General features: G+C 45.6%; 2 protein-coding genes across 4 annotated transcripts in view; one reads left to right on the forward strand and one right to left on the reverse strand.

Annotated features, from left to right (window-relative positions):
* Positions 1 to 242: 242 nt before the first annotated feature.
* vito (nucleolar protein viriato) lies at positions 243 to 10,931 on the reverse strand. Of its 2 annotated transcripts, none has more exons than XM_077635151.1 (5): positions 10,777 to 10,931; positions 9,293 to 9,398; positions 6,436 to 6,481; positions 2,400 to 2,607; positions 243 to 475 (listed from the first exon to the last, which is right to left on the reverse strand). In XM_077635151.1, the coding sequence occupies exons 1-5, from the start codon at positions 10,842 to 10,844 to the stop codon at positions 328 to 330; spliced, it is 576 nt and encodes a 191-aa protein (XP_077491277.1). In that variant the 5' UTR covers positions 10,845 to 10,931; the 3' UTR covers positions 243 to 327. The 2 variants fall into 2 exon arrangements, with proteins under 2 accessions (XP_077491277.1, XP_077491278.1); XM_077635152.1 differs by lacking the exon at positions 10,777 to 10,931 and adding an exon at positions 10,558 to 10,595.
* A 3,348-nt stretch (positions 10,932 to 14,279) lies between these two features.
* The window catches only part of Hel89B (histone acetyltransferase 1), a 211,609-nt gene continuing 206,009 nt past the window's right edge, over positions 14,280 to 19,879 (forward strand). Inside the window, exon 1 of one of the 2 annotated variants that reach the window (XM_077635155.1) lies at positions 14,280 to 14,904. In XM_077635155.1, the coding sequence (XP_077491281.1) occupies positions 14,894 to 14,904 (11 nt within the window). In that variant the 5' untranslated portion in view covers positions 14,280 to 14,893. The remainder of the gene's footprint in view (positions 14,905 to 19,879) is intronic. The other variant, XM_077635154.1, reaches the window with a different exon arrangement.

The following is a 19,879-nucleotide window of genomic DNA, read 5'->3' on the forward strand; positions in this document are numbered from 1 at the left end:
ACCGAGACTGCTGCCCCCACATTCTCTAAGAGTGTCTGGCAGTGCATGCACAAGTGTGCAAAAGGTGGCAAATTAAAACCGCTAGCACCACATTGCTGATGCACACTTATCACAACATCTCTAATATATGACATCAATCCACTCGCTGCAGTCTCCTGTTCATGAACATGCACTGCCTGGGCGGCCGTCATTGCAGCATGAAGACAACCCCAACTACTTCCAAGTATACAGTGCAAGAGAAGTCGAATGGGGGATTTATTTATTAAAACAGCAAGGTTACAGTCAGAGTGGTGGCTATGTACACATGCAAGGAAATAGAAGGGGGGGTCACAGCCGGTGTGTGCGTGCCAGCTTGGCCTTCTTGGTGGTGCGCAACTTGATGCGGCGCATCTTTCCCCGCTGCTTCTTGTCCTTGTGCAAAGCTGCGCGCAGCTGCACGCTGCAGTCGCCCATCTGCCGGTCAAGCGCCTTCAGCCTGCACCACATGCGTGCGGAGAACAAGTTTTCAGCAATGACAGCAAAAATTCATCACGGGCAGTGTTGGTGGTAACGTGTTAATGGTAACGCGTTACTTTTTTCGGTACCTTAGTAACGTACTCGTTACCATTTCGGAACTGTAACGGGTAACATACGTTAACATTTTTCGGCAACGTGAAGTGTCATGTTACTAGTTACTTTTTCTTCCAATTGTTCTCCACTTGGCCCCCTTTTTAGAAAAAAAAAAGCGTAGAGCACCTAAAATGATGTTCCAAGTAAACAAAATGCACAGGTGGTCTCGACCAACGTTACTCTCGACGGCCCTTGTTGCGGCTCGCATGCATACCAGAAAACACCTGGCCTTGTTGATGCACCAAACTAGAAAAAAACACAGCCATAAAGCACAAAACACCTGCACGAACACGCATTCACACACTTGCCTTCACCTACCTCCCCTTCTTAAACCACTCACACACATAACCTTCTAAAGAGTGGAAGCATGCCGAGCATTTTGGAACATCACATTTTTCAGAATTACTGTAAACTTGTTGAGAGTTCAGCGATGTTTTCTTTGTGAAGTTAGAATTGACGAAGTTTTATTTTGTGTTTAATGCCACATTCAGAAGATGGCTTCACCATGCGCCACAGAGCTAAAAAAGCCATCACATGTAACTCTACAGGCAACTTTAGGCCACTATAACATTGCTAAGCTCCTGCACATTTGTGCAAAGTATTCTCGGTAAATCAAGATTTTGCGTAAAATCATCGTTAGGGCTAAATGTTTTATGTGAAATATGAGCTCTGTAAAATTGTTATTGTGAGTTAAGGCGAAGACGCCCTGATTAGAACTTATGGCTATGAAGTAACAGCAAAGTAACGTGCAGTACTTTTTTTCGGTAATGGTAACGCATTCCTTTTTGTATAAGTAACACAGGGCGGTAACGCGTTTTTTTTTTAAGTGTAACTAGTAACGTATTTCGTTACTTTTTTTTGGTAACGCCTACAACACTGGTCACGGGTTATGAAGGCCTCTCTGGAGAAAGTGAAAAAAAAAAAACTGCTGATCCCCGCAATATCGAAAATGGATATATCGAACAGTCAAAACATATCCTTCAAAATCCCATTGCAAAAGTATGGCCCCATTGTATGCATTTATCGAACTCGCATTCAGCGAGACATCCAATATAATCAAATGAGACGCCGCGCGCCTGCAAGTAGCGCTTCCCCTATCGGCACTCCCATGATCACTTTTTGTGCACTGAGCCACATCGGCGGTGCAGTGTTGAACACCTGCTGGCAGCGCTAGCCACGTGAAGACAATGCAAAACCGCATGACTAAGGCTACATGGGATGTAGGTATGGATAAATTTTGGTCTGGCATACCTATTTTAACCACTGTTATGCATGAAAGCCTCTGCTCGGCGCACTGATTGTCCCACAGTGAAGCCAATTTGGCTGACCCAAAGGCTCTTGCATGGCCTGCTTTGCTGGTGAACAGGCTCCGGAAATCAATTGTACTTTAATTTAATGAGGTATTATTCTATTCACAGTGTGCCAGTAACAGGATTAGACCTCTTATGGTGGGTGGCACCTGGTTCCAAAGCACCGTCCATTGTGTCGTCAATGTACAGTGAGCTAGGCCTAGTGACGGGCTGCCAGCATACCAGCGGGCACATCGCTACAAGATGCACGTCATTAGTGTGGGTGCAGTGTATTCGTGCTTGCAGGTTATGGATAAGCTTATCTATTGTCATATATATATATATATATATATATATATATATATATATATATATATATATATATATATATATATAAACTGCATTATTTCACAATCCCCTTCGAGTTGGACATATCTGGGATTGACAGCGTGCACTTGATTTGTGCTAGCAGGAGTGGCAAGGCTGCTGCTCCCTTCTAACCTTCGCTTGTCACTATCCGTGGTCCGGCCCCGCTCAATCTCATCGCCAATGCTGTCGTCATCCTCCTCCTCGTTATCATCGGCTCGATTGTCGCCAATGCGGACATCCCCATACAGGTCGGAGCTCTCCAGGCTGGTCACGGTCACTGTGTGATCCGGTAGGTTGTAGGTTACGGGCTCCTCCTCATCCTCCTTGTCGGCTCCACTGCCTGCGCAACAACACAGAGACCACTTAACAACGGTGATGACACTGCCGTCTGGATCCTGCAAAGCTGACACTCTCACAGCACTAGTACCAAGCAGCATCCTCCAAACTTCTGAAGCAGTGGTCATGTTAAACAAATCTCCACTGCAGAATAACAGAACAGCAATGCCCAACAACACTGACTGAGTTCATTATGTCTAGCTCAAAGCAATACTTGATTTGTGTTTTCAAGTGTAACCAGTGTGCAACATAATGCATAGCATCTATCAATATAGTGCTATGGTCGACATCAAATCTTAGATCATCATGGAGCGGTGATTACACATAGGTATATGAAGCTCAACAAGCCTGAAGCAAATTGTTTCCTGAGGGAGGATGTGCCTGTATATGAAGAAAAGAAACTCAACATCGCCTAAATTCACAGACACTGTTAGTGAAAACTTGGGATGTATGTGGAGGAGGATAAGGTTGGTTGCTGTGCTTTGGCCTTAAGAGAGTTATGCGATGGTGCTAGAGAGTAAAAATAATCATTGCTATGATTTAGTGACACTAATTGACTACGCATTGCTGTACTGTAATCTGCACACAACGCCTCCAATTATCCTCACTAAACGAAAATTACTTTGTGGTGTAGCGTTAGCATGCCTGGCTCACTACTCAAGGGTGCAACTCCAGCACTGGAACAGCCATTTTTTCTTTCAAGCAATTCCAACATCACAACCTTGTTGACCAATTAGAATTTTCGAGTCATGGTGCCATGCGCCGTTTTCCGTTGAAAGGACCCTAACACTCTCGCATTAATATACTCCACCAAAAATGTGATGTGACTGTCATGACACACACAAAGGGGCTATGGCACTGAGTATGAGAAATAAGTAATCAGACATGAACACTGAACATGTGCTGTGCTACCACGTTCCTCACTGCAGATTTGCACAAGCATTGGAACCCCTGCGACTTTTACTTCTCATACGAAAACTTTTGGAAGATGCAGGTTACACGAGCACAGAAAATGCGAAAAAAAATTGCAGGACTCTTCACATATTGTGACACTAATTTCAGCACCAGTTGTCATCGGGGATCACGTTGTATACCAGGGGTCAAATAGTATACTGGGTGTCACGGCCATACACAACACATCATTTACTTATAGGATACTGTGAGCCAAAGGACCATGCAGGAGGGAGCATATAAAAAATATATCAGAACAAAAATACAGAAAGCAGGAACAGTAATAGAAGACAGGCAAATATACAAAAACTGAAATCACAAAACAAAAATACATGGCAAATGCTCAAGATGCAATTACTGCGTCCTGACCTGTTGGTTAATGCCAAATAGGTAATTTGCCTTATCAATTCAGCGTTAGCCAATAGGTCACTTCAGCAATAGGATGTTCCTTTAAATAGTTTGTGTGACTGATTGCTATGTGCTGCCGTGTCATGCGCATGATGACAACACAATCTCTGGAGGGAGGGCCTGTCTTGCATTAGCATAGCAGCTAATGCTGGAAAAACATCGTTCACCATGCAGTGCCAGTGTGGTTTTTGCATGCTCCAAAGTCAGTGTGAGACACATCTGTTGGGGGGGAAATCACCTCTTCGCATGGAAGACAAGGTGGGAAACTCATGGGCTCTCAACACTATCCGTCTTCCCCTTCATACATAGGGTCTCTGGGATCATTTTATGGCGGGTAGCAAGGGAAGAGAGCACACTTCAGCCAAAGCACAGCAACCAACCTTATCCTCCACCACATGCATCAGTGACGAATTGCTTTGCCACCGTATCAAGTGCAACAATTTGCTGAGGGTTCTGTGTCGACTTCCGAATCTGCGTCTTTGCATGGCTCAAAGTAAAGAGAAGAAGGGTGGTTGCACCATACAGCCACTATGTATTGTTTTTCCCCACAAATGCTGCCTATAAGGGCACTTCCTCCTGCACTGAATCTACGCTAATCTTGCCAAGTGCTCCTGCCTTGTATTTTGCCCAAAGCATGGCTCATGCTAAGAAGCCAAGGACATGGGTTCAATCCTAGCCCCGGCAGAAAGATCTCCATGTGCTGCGGGATGTCAGTTGCATGTTAATAAACACCTGGTGGTCGAAACTACTCCGGAGCGCTCCACTAAGGTACCTCTTTCTCTCTTACTTGTTCCACTCCTGCTTCATCCTTTCCCTCACGGCACGGTACAGGTTTCTATCGGGAGTGAGACAGCCACTGCACTCATTTATCTGCCATTAACTAATTATTATTGCTGTTATTAAGACTAACGCCTGCATGGCAGGGAATGCCTTCTTCATGTGTCAAAGCTCACTGCTTCAGCTGGACACATACACAGCATCAGCAAGCTGTTTCTGGAGAGGCTGCCACTGCTCAATGCTTAGCAGATGGTGCCTGGCAAAATCCGAGCACTGTAAACATACAACCACGATACCTGAGGCTAAATGTTTCATAACTAGATGACATACACGTGCCATCATTAAAAGCAACTCTGATCACTTATTCTGCACTGAATGTGGTGCTTGCACTGCTTTTGCATACAGATAAAGAAAAAAGGACAGCGACGTGAAAACATGCTGATTGGTTCCAAACCACAGTGAAGCAATGATGATTCACACACATCGTGTACAAAGTGGACCACAGAAGTCTGCAGTCTGATGTCACAAAAACAGCACAGAAAAAAAATGACAAAAGAAAAAAGGACGCACTGGGGGTACTGTTTGATATGTCTGATTATGTCAACTATAGCCCACTTACTGCAAACATTGAGACACAACGAACAAACAATGCCTGACGGTCATGCTAATTATAAGTTGTATTAAATGCTGCAATGGCCCCATTATGAACTACTGAGTGTTGTATCCTCCTCAGACCGAGATATGGAAAATTTTTCCAATATACTGCAGAACGAAGTCACAGGCAGGACAGCCATGGAAGAATGTTTATTGCTGTAAAAAAACTCGTTCTCAGCTTCTTTAGGGACCTATGCTGCTTTCTAGTGAGTATGGACAAAGTCGTACCATTTCCCTCCTTTTCAGAACCTCTCAAAAAGGTGGGAGTCAGTGCGAGCATGTTTTGCACTGGGAGTAAAGAAAAAAAATGACACATGATTATGATAGCCAGTAATGCAAAACTTGAGTCCAGCTCTCCACGGCTGGCATGTTACACTGCTGGCCACCCTCGGGGACCTCTTCGTGGCAGCCATCTTCCAGGTTGCGCTTCACTCTGCTACTTGGACAATCAGCTACGCCGACGACTATGACATGGAACTCAGGAACGGGCACCTAGGGGCTGCGCTCCAGATCCACACGGGTTCACATGCACTGCAACTGGGCATTAAGTACCCTTAAGCATTTAGTAGCGCACATAGTTCTGCGAATACATGTAAGCACACACAGGGACTTAAGAGGGAACAGTACTTTTCCTCCGAGCTTCGGAACTGTCGCGTTTTTTTCTATGAGCGGCATTTGCCAAAACACTGCCGAAAATTCGAAATGCAGGAAAAGACATCTCAATTATGCTTTGGAACCTAAACCGCCATATCATAAGCATTTAAACAAAATCTGAGAGACAGTTTACGCTTTCAGGAGGGTATATGAACCACAAGTCCCTGGAGTACACACTGGTGCAAAGCAGTTGCATATGAACATATTCCACTGTCATCAGAAACATGCCAGACATTCAACATCAACATCAGGCTCTCACAGTCAATTATCCAATTATCCGAAAAGCTTGCAGCGATGTCGTTCTATACTGTGTGATTTTTATTGCACTTAGTTTCAGGCCTCCTCCCATGCGCACCAAGCAAACCACAAACCATGCAAGTGCGCTTACCTGGCACTGGCTTGTCCCCTAGGAGGCGCTGCATAATTTCTCGCTTCTGAAATTCAAATTGAGACATCCACTTAGCCACTCACACAAGTTGCAACTGTGCTGCGTTAAAATGGGCAACAAGACATCTGACAAGTTAAAGATAGAAAGCAGAGTTCAAACATGCTGTTGTGGACAATAATCTGCACCAATTACAGAATTACATGGCTCAGGGTCATCCAAGAAAATAAGGAGCTTTCCCTCTACGAAAGACCTGCAGGCAGTCTCAACGGGCGCTCACAATTCAAAACCTTTGCGATCCAGAACCGGAAACGTGGCTGTAGGAAAACAACCCTAACTGGATAAGCACTGGCCTACTGTGCCTTTCAGAGGGTACACCAAAACATCAATTATACTGACAGGGTTGCCTTTCAGCCTGCTGTCACTGACCTTTGCACAGCTTCATCCGGAACCACGGGGCATACATCATTGCTTTCCCAAGTTGGAGCCAGTGTCTGCCAATCAAATAATGACAGCTGGCAGTCAACCCACCTTTAGATGCTACGTGTAGACGCAATCTTGCTGAAGATACTGCCAGTTGTCCCAGAACGTGGTGACTGCACCAGCTCACTGTTGCTAACAGCTGCGACACTGCCACAGCCTATGCATTTCAAAACTATGCCGGGCTCTTCCTTTTTGGACTAAGTGGCATTCCAGGTCAGGCCTTCAGACTTCCGTGTGGCTGCCAGTGATGCCAAGCCTTAGATAGAGCACAAAACTACCACCTTACTTCAAGCAACCTTGGGGTGCAAGTGTCATTGCACCAGCCCGGTGTGAAGGCCTACTGCATGATACAACTTGAAAAAAAAAACAGCAGTTGGTAACAAGAGGCCAAAATCCACTGGGCCGTGTTACGCCACTGATCAACTGAAGCAGTAAACAAAATCAGCTTTTAGTGCGTAAGCACTGTTTCGATGGGAACCAACCTTGAGCAAAATCGTTTGCTGTCTGTTCCCTTGTCTGTTCACAGCTGGCTCAGCGAGAGTGCTCTGCCACGCGGCAATGCCCGCTCATCATCTTCAACGTAGCAGAAATCCGTGCTTTTGCACTGATTCGAATGCAGTAAACGTTCTCTGTAGTTTTTTTTTTGTCTGACTAAAAAGGCACCAAATTTCTTGAGCTGTTTCTTGTTTCGGTCACAAGAAAAGGTTTATCAGCTGATTACTTTTTTGCAATGCAGGAATTCTGTACAGTGGTCATGAATGTTGTATACGACTATAGAAACTGCTCAAGCAAACAGAAAACCGGCCCCCCAATTTTCGACAAGGGCTGCGTACAACACACAGCTGACGCAAGCCTTAGAAGAGCTGATGCTACTTGTACTCCCAAAAGGGTTGGCCACCAGAGACTTCTGCACTGGCTGGTAACATATAAACAAGGGCAGCTGGAAGATTACAAATCTAACCTCTGCAGAGTGTCTAGGAGAGTGAACAGCAAAAAAAAGTGGCACCTTTTATGCCAGTTTTTAGACAGAGTATTTGACTATGGTGGCAGTCACACAGCAGCCATCCTAGCAGTACAGATGCTAGAAACATGCTTAAAGCAATGTAGCATACAAGTAAGTGGGTTGTATTCCTCAATAAATGCAGTTATATGTTTATGAATGATATGCCCCAAGATTTTACAAGTTTGTGAGCTCAGTGAAACTGGATGGCTATTCTGAATGAGAGTTTTGTCTTTGGATTTATGCAGACACTTTACTTTTGCAGTCCACTAGTCATTAGATGTATGCTTGCGATGCTGCCACAACATTGTGGCACAATATGAAAGGCACCTGAGAAATTAGTTGACCAAGATATACTTATGCTACGCTACAAGCCTCATTTTTAAATGAAAAAAAAAAAAACTGATCAGAGAACAATAAAGTGTGTAGTCACCACTTCTCAGACCAACAACTATTCCTTTGGTAGCAGTCATTAGCCACATGACTGAACCAAGCTGTGCACCATGCACTATTTATGTGATAGCATTGGACTGGTTTTAGTTTTATAGGGTTTAACATCCCAAAACAACTCAGGCTATGAGGGACGCCGTGGAGGGCTCCGGATAATTTCGACCATCTGGGGTTCTTTAAAGTGCACTGATACCGCAAAGTACACGGTTCTCCAGCAATTCGCCTTCATTGAAATGGGATCATCATGGCACGATCAAACTCGCGTATTTCGGATCAGCAGCTGAGCGCCACAACCACTGGGCAATTGTGATAGCATTAGAGTCCACATTTTACAAATAAGGCGGCGTGTGTCATGAAATTAGCTGCTTGGTCAAGGGAGGTCGCACGACCTTGTGACGCCATCACAGCCTGCCCACTGGATTGTGGGCAGCCTGACTGCTGTGGAGCATAAGAATTAAATCAATGATTGGTACAGAGAGGTCGTGTGACCTCGTGATGTCCTCACAACCTGCTCGTGGAAGAAGAAGAAAGCAGAAAGAGCAAAAAATTGGCGGTGGTTTAGCTTTGGTTCAACCTGGAGTGACACGATAGCTACAGCTGGCCGAGTGGAACTTGGTCATGTGACCAAACAAGTGACGAATCACATGATCAGCCACGTGACCAACCATGTGACAGGGTGGCGGTGGTGCCACGCTGAAGGATGGAAATGCTACCGTAATGTAGCTATCGCTACAAAAGAGAAGCAAGAAAAATGGCTGGAAAATCCCGCCAGAACCAGTTCTTGGCGTTGGCTAGGGAAGAACGGCCGTCATCTTCTTCCACTTCGGGAAACAAACACCAAAGCAGCAAAAATGGGGATCCCTTAAGCTATTGTGTTCCACTCTAAAGATGTTATATGTGTCCCCAAGTTTCTGAGTGCAGCAGTACCTCGGCTTTGAGTCGTCGCTTCTCTTCCTTGGCCTCCTGCATGATCTTTTCCTGCGCCTTCTTCTGACGCTCTTTCTTGCGCTTCTGGAAGCCAGTCAGGAATTCCCTGCAAAAGAGGGGAGGACACACGGGAGGCCCAGTTAGTTACGCTGGGGAGCTGAAAGAATTTAAAACAGAAAGCACATTAGGCGTACACAATTACCCTGAACATGTTTGAAATAGCTTCCACCATTACATACACAGCTCAGCTTTATGACAGAGCGCACCCTCACCACAGAAATGTTTTACATTTATGTCCGTCACATAAGACTGAAACAAAAGTGCCTTATGCCCTTTCGGTAACCCTGCGGGCAGACGACAGGCTATAGCAGTGATTGTAGGGCCAAATCACAGGCATTGCAGCAGCAAATGCAGTACCTTGGCTGGCAGGGTTCTGAACACAGCGTGCTATGCTAAGTCTGCTGTTTCTTGTTGAGTGGCCAGCTCTGACGAACATGGGATCTGGGCATGAAGCCAGTGATACAATGAAGTGCCTGTATTTATTGTTCTTTTCGCGCCCAGTTCACATGCCAGTGTTATTTGCAACCCTTGCGTTTCAATGATGCTATCTCTGTTTGCATGTGCATCACGTCATTTTTTTTTCTACGTTACTTTCATCTGTGTAAGACCTAATTTTGCCACTTGACAGCAAACTTGCAGAATTAACATTCTTCTTTCAAGTCTAAACAATAAATGCATGGCTTCTACTGCCCAATTAAATGAGTGAATATGCTTATCTGCTCGCAGGTTAACACAGCAAGCACCATCCACTCAGATTCATCACATAAAGGCACCGTGCCTTGATGTTTAACGATTAAGCTCAAACACTGTGCACAGACCAAACTGTGGTGCGCCGCCTTTAACGACGTAATGCCAGTTCCGCGAGCGCGTATCCAGCATATATGTTTGCCTTCATCATGTGCTGATGATTGTGCGCCTTATAAAACTCTCAAAAACACGCCCTCTTAGTAAGGTCGCGACGCAGCCAATGATCCAAGCACACTTGTCCAATGCGCACAGGCTGGGAAAATAAAGCGACATGCGATCGCACACCTTCTGGGCATCGGGGTCGACGCGCGCAAGCCCCGCAAAGGGCCCCCACATCTCGAACCCTATGCAGCGCACCGTTCAATAGCCCCAGACAGGCGCGGCTCTCTCTGCACGAGCAGCGCAATGTGTGCGCTGTGGCTTTCCCCTGAACACGCAAAGAGCGCTGCCAACTCAACTTGTCACGCACAGGACGTCCCATGCCGCACAACGGATCCAACATAGTACACAGTGCGATCGAACCCGGCGATAAGCCCAGCGATGTCGAAGTGAACGCTCATCTCGAGTCCAACTGCTCCCCAGACATCAAACAAGCCGGTGCACGATGCGACCTGCAGAAGACAACTTCGCTAACTACCTGTCAAAGTGTGAGGTCTACGAGAATGAATATCGCTCACCGGCGCTCCCGTTCATCAAAGACCAAGTGTATTTTCTTGGGTGGCTGCTTGGACCGCTTCTTCTTCATGATTTCAATCAAACTATGTGGCAGACAGCAGAGAAAATAGCCGAAACTTCTGTACACCACGATGGATGGATGGATGGATGGATACGGCTGAACCCTTTACATCGGGCGGTGGCTCAAGCCACCTAGCCATGTCATGTGAAATTTTACTCCTGTCTTGCTTTTAGCCACCAATCAGATAACCTTCGCTTGGTTACTTCTAACCTCTTAAAATCCACTTTCCCTTCACTATCCCTAAACCCCAATGCCTTGGGTAAGTCAGCCCCGCTGCCTTCCACTGTAGGGAGAAGCCCTTTACAGGAGAGTATCAAGTGTTCAGCCGTTTCCTCCTCCTCTCCGCACGCAATGCACAAAGTGGTACCTGCCTCTATACGTCTTAGTCCGCAAAACTCCAGTCCTGGCCTCAAACAACAAAGAACTTCCCCTACAATTATCAGAGATATTTTCTTTGACAATTTCCTGTTTAAAGGTCCGGTATGTTTCCAGTGCCGATTTCGTCAGCATCCCTGTTTTCCACAAAGCTCTCTCTGTTCCTTTAACCTTTTTCTTAACTGATAATTGCTCATTTGCCCCCTTACTGCTGTCCAGATATTTGCTTGTCAATTTTCTAGTTCGCTTTCTCCATTTCGTGTCAACATTCTTTATATACAGGTATCTGAAAACTTTCCTAGCCCACCGCTTTTCCTCCATCTTTCTCAATCGTTCCTCAAATGCTATCTTACTGCTAGCCTCTCTGCTCACGAAAGACGCCCATCCCATATCACCCTGTACCCCCTGATTTGGTGTATTGCCATGTGCTCCCAAAGCTAACCTCCCTACTCCCCGTTGCCTAATTTCCAGCCTTGCTTGAACATCTGGCCTCATACACAGGACCGCATTCCCGAAGGTCAGGCTAGGGACCATCACCCCTTTCCAGATCCCTCTTACCACCTCATACCTATTGTAATTCCACAGTGCCCTATTTTTCATGACAGCTGCATTCCTACTAGCTTTATTCATTACATATTTTTCATGCTCTGTCAGATACTCAACACTGTTATTTATCCACACCCCAAGATACTTGTACTCATTCACTACTTTTAGCACGAACTCCTGTATTCTATGCTCGCCGCCCTCTTCATTAAATATCATGACTGCAGATTTTTCCTTACTATACTTGAAGCCTAATCTATCTCCCTCTGTACTGCATATGTCTAACAACTTCTGCAGGTCTTCCTTGTTGTCAGCCATTATCACTATATCGTCCGCGTATATTAGTCCCGGTAATGTCTGTTTAATCAATTCCCCTTGCTTGAAAAAAGATAGGTTGAAGCCTAGTCCGCTCCCCTCTAGCTTGGCCTCCAAACCTTGCAGGTACAACATGAACAACAAAGGGGACAGAAGACATCCTTGTCTAAGCCCCCGCTGTATCTCTACAGGCCCTGATACATTTTTTTCCCCATTTTATGAGCACTCTGTTACCTCTATATATATCTTTTAAAAGATTAATTACTCCATTTTTCCACATCCAATGTGCCCAATATGTCCCACAAATGCTCCTGAGTAACGTTGTCATAGGCTCCCCTAATATCCAGAAATGCTAGCAATAAGGGCCTATGTTCCTTTTCCGCAATTTCTATACACTGTGTCAATGAAAATAGATTGTCCTCCAACCTCCTTTGTTTCCGGAACCCATTCTGTAGTTCCCCTAACACCCCCTCGTTCTCCACCCAAGCCTGCAGTCTATCCTTTATAATATGCATCACCACCCTGTAAACCACAGATGTCACTGTTATGGGGCGATAGTTACTTACGTCTGCTTTGTCCCCTTTCCCTTATATATCATGTTCATTCTACTTAATCGCCATTCATCGGGAACTTTCTCATCCACTATCATTTTATTCACTACCTGTATTAATGTTTGCTTGGATTTTGGTCCTAACTTCTTTATCACATAATCGGGATACCATCTGGTCCTGTTTATGTGCCACTAGGAACCTTCTTCTCTGCCCTTTCCCACTCTCCTTGCTCAAGTGAAGCTATTGCTGTAACCGGTATATCCTCCTTCGATAAATTATGTACCACGTGCTTTGCTGAAAATTTTTCCGTCATCCTTGTTCCTATGTGTTTTATTGCTTCATCCCCTTCTAGTCGAATACCCTCATCTGTAACAATAAACCTTTGTTCTAGCCTAGTTTTATTACTCATTGCGTTTAGATGTTTCCAGAATTTTTGGGCTGCTTTTCTATCCTATTTATTTACTTTTGACATCCATTGGGCACCCTTTCTTCTAATTTTCTCATTAATCAAATAGGATGCGTCCCTTCTACACTTTATGAAGGTATCCCATTTTCTGTCTACTTCGGGTTTTGGTTCCCCCCTCTTGGAATATCTGTGTTCCCTGGATGCTTCCTTGCGCTTTTCTATTGCCCTCTTGACCTCCTCATCCCACAAACTCTTGGGTTTGCATCTTTTCCCTTTTAGCTTTACTCGCACCTTAGCTAGCTCTAGCTCCAGTAATCGAGTTAATTTGGTATAAGTCCATTCTGTTTCACTATCCTCAAAAATTACTTTCTCTATTTGTTTGGCTGCTACTTCCAATTGCTTTTCTGAGTAAAAATTTCCCCCTGATTGTTCATCTTGCTTCAGTCCTACATTGCTTTTTCTTCTGAAGCTCAACTTGATACGCTTGTGGTCACTACCTAGACTTCTGGAACCATCTTCATCTATGCTCATTACCCCTAATCTGTTGTACATCCTCTATGACATTAGTGCATAATCTATCGTCGAGTGCAGACTCCCCGCCTCCCATGTTATGAGCCCTTCACACTTCTCGGTGCTGTTGCATACAACTAAATCATGCCTGTCACACATGTCCTGCAGCATGCTTCCTGTCGAATCCGTGTACCCATGCAGGTCTTCTATGTGTGCATTCATGTCACCTAATATAATTATCTCGCCCTGTCCTCCTAGCTCATCAATGTCGCTTGCAATACATTCTAACATTTTCCTGTTTTCCTCTTTGGCATTAACCCCTGTCCACAGGTATACAAAGCCAAGGACTAGGAGTGTTTGCTACCGCGCTACCGCTGCTACCGCGCTGCCACTGGACGTGTTATTTAGAGTGGAGAGATGTAGCCACAAGTACCCATGGACGTACCAATTTTTAGAAAGTAGTCTACGAAGCAAATATGTAATAAAAAGTTATCATACAAGTGAAGTTTACATATTATAAAAGGGTATTTGTATTCTATAACCTCAGCTTAGAATTTGTTTTTATGAAGCTCGCTAAAAACTTGCGCAATGGTAAACGCTTCCTTGAGGTAGAATAAACACTAGCGCCGCAAAAAATCGTCTGCTTCTGACCGAGTTTCACGCCGTCTACGGCGCGTGGCGCGCTCCTGTGTTCGAGGCTACGGCGGGCACGGACCAATGGGGGTGTCCCCTCATGGTATATCTGGCATTTGAAGCAAGATGGCTCTCAGTATAAATATAAGATCAGCTATTTCCACATCTGCCTCGATTAATTGTTGTACTGATGGTATTTCGCCGCATTTTCGTGCCGGAAACCTCACCTACGTGCAGTGGGACGTCGGTTAGGCACGCCAGGGGCACGCGGACGTGACCTGAACGCTGCGAAAACAGCACCCGAAGTCGAGGACGGCGCGACAGCTCGGAGCTGCTGCACGGAGGGACCGACTCCATTATTTGCACGAGGTGGCGGGCACACGTTTCTTCGGAGCCCAGAGGAAGCGCGGCGTGGCCGTTCCCGATTCTTGCCAGCGTGTCTCTCGGCACTGGCCACGATCGCCGCGTCGCGTGTGTGGTGTCCCGCGAGTGCGAGCGACGCGTCCCTTCGTTTTGTCAAACAGCGGCCGCTCTCGCAGCGGCGTCGAAGAGTGTGTGTGCTGGTGCTGTGCCCCAACCGGAAGCCCCCGTTCAGCCTCGGCACTGCGTGAAGCTGTTGAGCGGAGCAACGCGCTGCTCAAAGCCCCCGCAAAGTGTGCCTCGTCGGGCGCTATGACGGAGGCTCCCTCCCGCGTCTGATCCGCTGGCATCGCTCAGCCGGCAACATGACCAGCAGGTACGATTTCCCCGACGTCTGGCTCCGCTCTCAAGTGCCCGCACTGCGAGGAGGTTTAAAAATATAAAGTTTCGGAGTAATGTTCGACCAGCAGCGTCCTAGCTTGGGCTGGCGAGGGGATGCAGATACGGTGGTTTCCCGTTCAATGCCCGTTCGCCGCTATCGACAAACGGTTCTTAACCGAAAAAGAATAGGACCGTTGTTTCGCTGACTATTGTTCTCGAGTGCATCGCCGAGCGACCGTGCACGAGAGCCTTCCGCGTTTTCCCTTTGTGCTTGGTCTTTGATCGGCGCGGTTTAATCTCGTTTGACTCGTCCGAGGAGCGGCCGTTCTATAGTTGGGTCACCGCGATGACCCACCGCCGGATGCGTGGTGGCCAGTTTCGGCGGACGGAAGAGCGGGCTTTGAAAATATAAGAGGTGCCGCTCTTGTCCGGTGGCAACGTCTCGGCGCGCGTCGATCTCGCCTCCATCCTTCCGAACCGGGGTTTGTGGTGTAAACAGGGCGCTAAGATATCCGCTCACTGTCCGATAGGGCCTCCTCACTGACCCCGGCCGATTAACGAGCGATACCTTCTCCACGCGAGCCATGCTCCATCAGCAGTCGCCCTACATTTCGGTGAACGAAAATTCTGTTTGCGCAATTATTGCCAAGTCGTGTTAAACTTGATGCCGGATTTTCTTTTGTTATGGATAGAGGGATGTCTCAGCGACATCAGATTATTTATAAGTCGGCTGCCTCTCGCTTGTCATCCCAGTAGGCACCTCTGGGTGACCGAGAGAGTTTTAGTGCTGACTGTGGTGTTGCTTGCTGGAATTTTTACCAGGTTATTTGTTGCTTTGGCAGCCCACCTGTGGTTATGTGCTTGGCGAGAAGCCGCTTTAAAGTGCGCTGAGAAAAATGCCATGCACCTGGGGGTTGAAAACCTGTAAACCTGTTCAGTTTATTTTGAAGCACAACAGGAAGACGTGGCTCTGGCTTTGTTCCAAATTGTCTTAACACCTCCGCAGTGCTGGCAGGCATACTTTCACCCATGTCAGTGTTTTCACTCTGATTGCACAAACTGCCAAGTGGAGAACACACATATGTAGTTTGCTTCCAGGTGTGGAAAATTGGTAAGTCAAGTAGGCATGCTAATCAGACTCTTTGGCCGGCATTTGTGAAATGTTATTTAAATGCAGAATTGCTGCCTTATGCCATTGTCTTCATTCGAGGCAGATGATAAAATAGGATAAAATAGTACAAAGCATGTAGAACCAACCAGCCCAGTGTCAGGTGTGGCCAGCAACACTTGATGTTAGACTGGGCGGTTCATATCTTCTCCTAGGGATAGCTGTAGCATGCAACAGAGAAATACACTTGTCCTGTCTCTCTTGTCTTTGTCACGCACTACGTGTGTTCCTATTGTATGAAGACGCAGTCAGTGACCGTAGCTGAAAAAAGGAGACTCGTAAATTCACCAGCTCGCCTGTCCTGCTCATTGTGAACAAGAAACCTGTAAAGGTTTTGAAACTTCTTTTGTCGACTATGTTCAGTGACTGCTTCTTCATTTCATCGAATCACCGTGCCTGAGCACATGGATCTGCGTCAAACTCTCGACTACATGTATTCATAAAGTTTTTCGAAGGATGTCTGTGCACTAAAAGCTGTGTACTACTGTTCATTTCATACGACATGGCTGGAAGTTATTGAAAGTTGTTAAAAATAGGCTACAGCCTTAAGATACTGTGCACCTTTGCAAGGTTGTTTTTGATCGCGCATAATTGTCTTCTGTTGCAGCATTGTATTTAATTTTTTTTGTATTTACAACATACTGCTAACCTGATTCAAGGCTGTGTGCAGGACTGAGACATAGTGTAGTGCAAAAGGAACAAGTTCAGAATAGTGAAAACAGAAAAAAACAGTTAACAATGGTTTGAAAGTAGTCAGTAACACAGAAAATGAAAACAGACACGATCTTACAATGCGGGAGTGTTCTCTTGATGCGATGGAAAGCCACCACACAGCTGAAATTAGATGCGCTTAAATTAGGGCCTCGCACTAATTTAATGACCCTCTTCACTGGGCAGAAATATGTATAGAAGTGGGACAGGAAAGAAAAAATGCATACACGCCATTATGATATTCTTATGTGCCTTGTGGTTACACTGTAAATTACTGCTGTACATAGTGTTAAAATGTAATTGCAGCAGTCACGATTACAACATGCAGGTAAGGTATTTGTTAAGAAAGGTATCCAAGATAACGGACCCCGTCCTTTGATGGAAACATCCCGTGCCATCGCTGCAACTTTGGGTGTATATCTTGAAACTGTCTGAGTTGTGAAGGTTGCTGTCTTACTTGGTCATAAGGGACAAAGCTGCTTATAATTTGTCTTATTTTTTGTTTATTTCACCCCTTTCACACATAGTTCAATTTATGATAGCAAAGCTGACAGACTTATTTTAGGAATGGAGAAGCAGATCATAGAAGCTGGACATTTTCTTTGTGCTTTCTGTAACATCTTTAGTTATAGGTGCGAAAAAAGACACAAGGCAGATAGACGGGACGGAGCGCTACTCGCAACTGATTTATTCGAAGGCAACAGGCACAAATATATACCATCTTACATGCAATGAATACTATCATCTTCAAAGTTGATATGATGTAAGGTGGTATATATTTGTACGTGTCGCCTTCGAATAAATCAGTTGCGATTGGCGCTCCATCCAGTATTTCTGCCTTGTGCTGTCTTTTTTCGCGCCTGCAATTAAAGGTGAACAGTTACCAACTTGCCCAGCATGACGTTCTTTTCGGTAACAGCATAATTTTTTTAGTACCTATTGAAGAGCTCGTGCTGAATAGGATCTTTTAATAGGAAAGAAAAAGGGAAAGAAGGGTGGAAATATTGACTTTATTAGTCGCAATATAATGAACGAAGCCACTTGTTAGCTCCAGTTCTGCTCATAGGTGATCTGCCCGCACCATTTAAGAATGACTCCCTGTGAAACAACTTGTGGGGAAACTCCTCTGTTCATGCTCAAAAGTTAAACTGTTCATTTTTTGTGTAATGGCGTAATAACTGGATTTAATCGCAACATATTTGCTCCAGGTTAGATTCTTTCTCTCTGAGCAGCTCTGAGAGAGCAAATATTTTATTAATTTATTTATTTGGAATACTGCCGGTCTCTGGTTGAGACCTTAGCAGGTGGGCATTACATGTATCGTAGCAAAGGATAACATTTCTAAAAGCAGCTGTGCAAAAGACAACTATAATTTATACAATTTATAGCACAGAAAAACTGAAAAGAAGTTGACAGATTTGCACAAGTAACTTAAAGAAAAAAACATGCTAGTTCAAAAACATAAACATTAACACGGGCACAACACATAGTATACTGCTTCAAATAGACAAAAATGAAGAAAAAGCTTTCTAACCACAACTCTAGTTTAATGTGAAAACTTCTTTTGGCTGTCATCAAGTGGTTATGTGTAAAAAAAGTGCCAGTATTAGATATGCACACTACTGCCTTCGGGGTTTGGGATATTCTGTGTTGTTTTGGCAATGAACACTAGACGTGATAGTATCATTTCTGTGCTCGACAGCACTGGCCTATGGGACCAAGATTCAAAGGCTGCCGATCTTGCCGAAGGCTGCAAGGTTCAAAGGTGTTTAAACTGGTTGGTACAAGAGGCAAGTTTATCGCTCGGGACATAACACAAGGAAACAAAAGAACGCCCGACAAGGCATAATCTATCTGCACACATGTAAGACGGCATTGATCACTCAACAGACCAGAACCTCAACAGGCCAGAAGTTCAAGAGCTGTAATGAGAGCCGCCACGGTGGCTTAGTGGTTATAGCTGCTGATCCGAAAGACGTAGGTACCACCTCGGCCGCGGCAGTCGCATTTCGATGGAGGCGCAATGGTAGAGGCCCATTTGCTGTGCGATGTCATTGCTCTTTTAAAGAACCCCAGGTGGTCGAAATTATCCGAGGCCCTCCATTACGCTGTTTCTCATAGCCTGAGCCGCATTGGAACGTTAGACCCTCAGAAACCATCCAGTGAAAAGCTGTAATGAGTTGGTGGTGGTCAAAAATATTTGTAGAGCTGCTTAAAAAGGTGAATGGCTGACGATGCTCAATGGTAGTCTGCCCTATTTGCTTATTGTGCAAACTAAGGTCGTTATCTTTTTATTTCTTACCAATAAATGCACCCAGAGAGCTTTGAGGGCTTTGGAAAAAAAAAAAAACTGAGTAGTTATTGCTATATGCATGGCACACAGCCAGAGCAGCTATAGCATAGCTTTGCAAACATAATCTGCAGTTGAAATATGGCTTTTTTGGAGGGCACTGTCATTGAGTGCTGCATCCTACCGTTACCCTGTTTCCTGTACCAGAGTGGCGAGAGTTCACAAATGAAAGGCAGTTCACTAAAGACGCATTCTTTGCACATATTCAGTGAAGCATGTGAAGAAGTATAACTGAAGTGAGACATTATCTCATGCTAAAACACACAGCATTGGCACTTGCTGAAAGCTCTCCCAACACATAATTGTGTGCGCTTAGATGGCGGCCTATTTTTCATTTTTACTGCTGCCTTTTAAGCATTGCATCAGAGTAAATGAATGCCCAAATCTGCGAGCTCCCCTCAGGGGGGCGTCTGCAGCTTGCAGGCATTGGTGAGTGGCGACACCACGAGTTCCCGAGCATCCACAGGGACATCCCCGCAGGGGGACGATGGTGAATGGTGCATCACCACGGACCCAAGCACCCGCGCCTCGCCGTGCGTGGCATCGCCGTGTCCGGGGAAAAGTGGTTCCTGGTGGTTGAGCCGATGCCGAGTGTTTGGACCTTTAAGGGCCCTCGGCGGAGGCACCACTTTGGCCCCAGCTTCCTGTAGACGGCACCTCCGGCCTGACCCGACCGGGGGGGAATCGGCAGTCGCCTTTTTCCTGTCCTCCTCTCCATCTTTTACTTTCCTATCTTCTTTC

Source organism: Amblyomma americanum, chromosome 8 (genome assembly GCF_052857255.1).
Source record: "Amblyomma americanum isolate KBUSLIRL-KWMA chromosome 8, ASM5285725v1, whole genome shotgun sequence".
Lineage (NCBI taxonomy): Eukaryota > Metazoa > Arthropoda > Arachnida > Ixodida > Ixodidae > Amblyomma > Amblyomma americanum.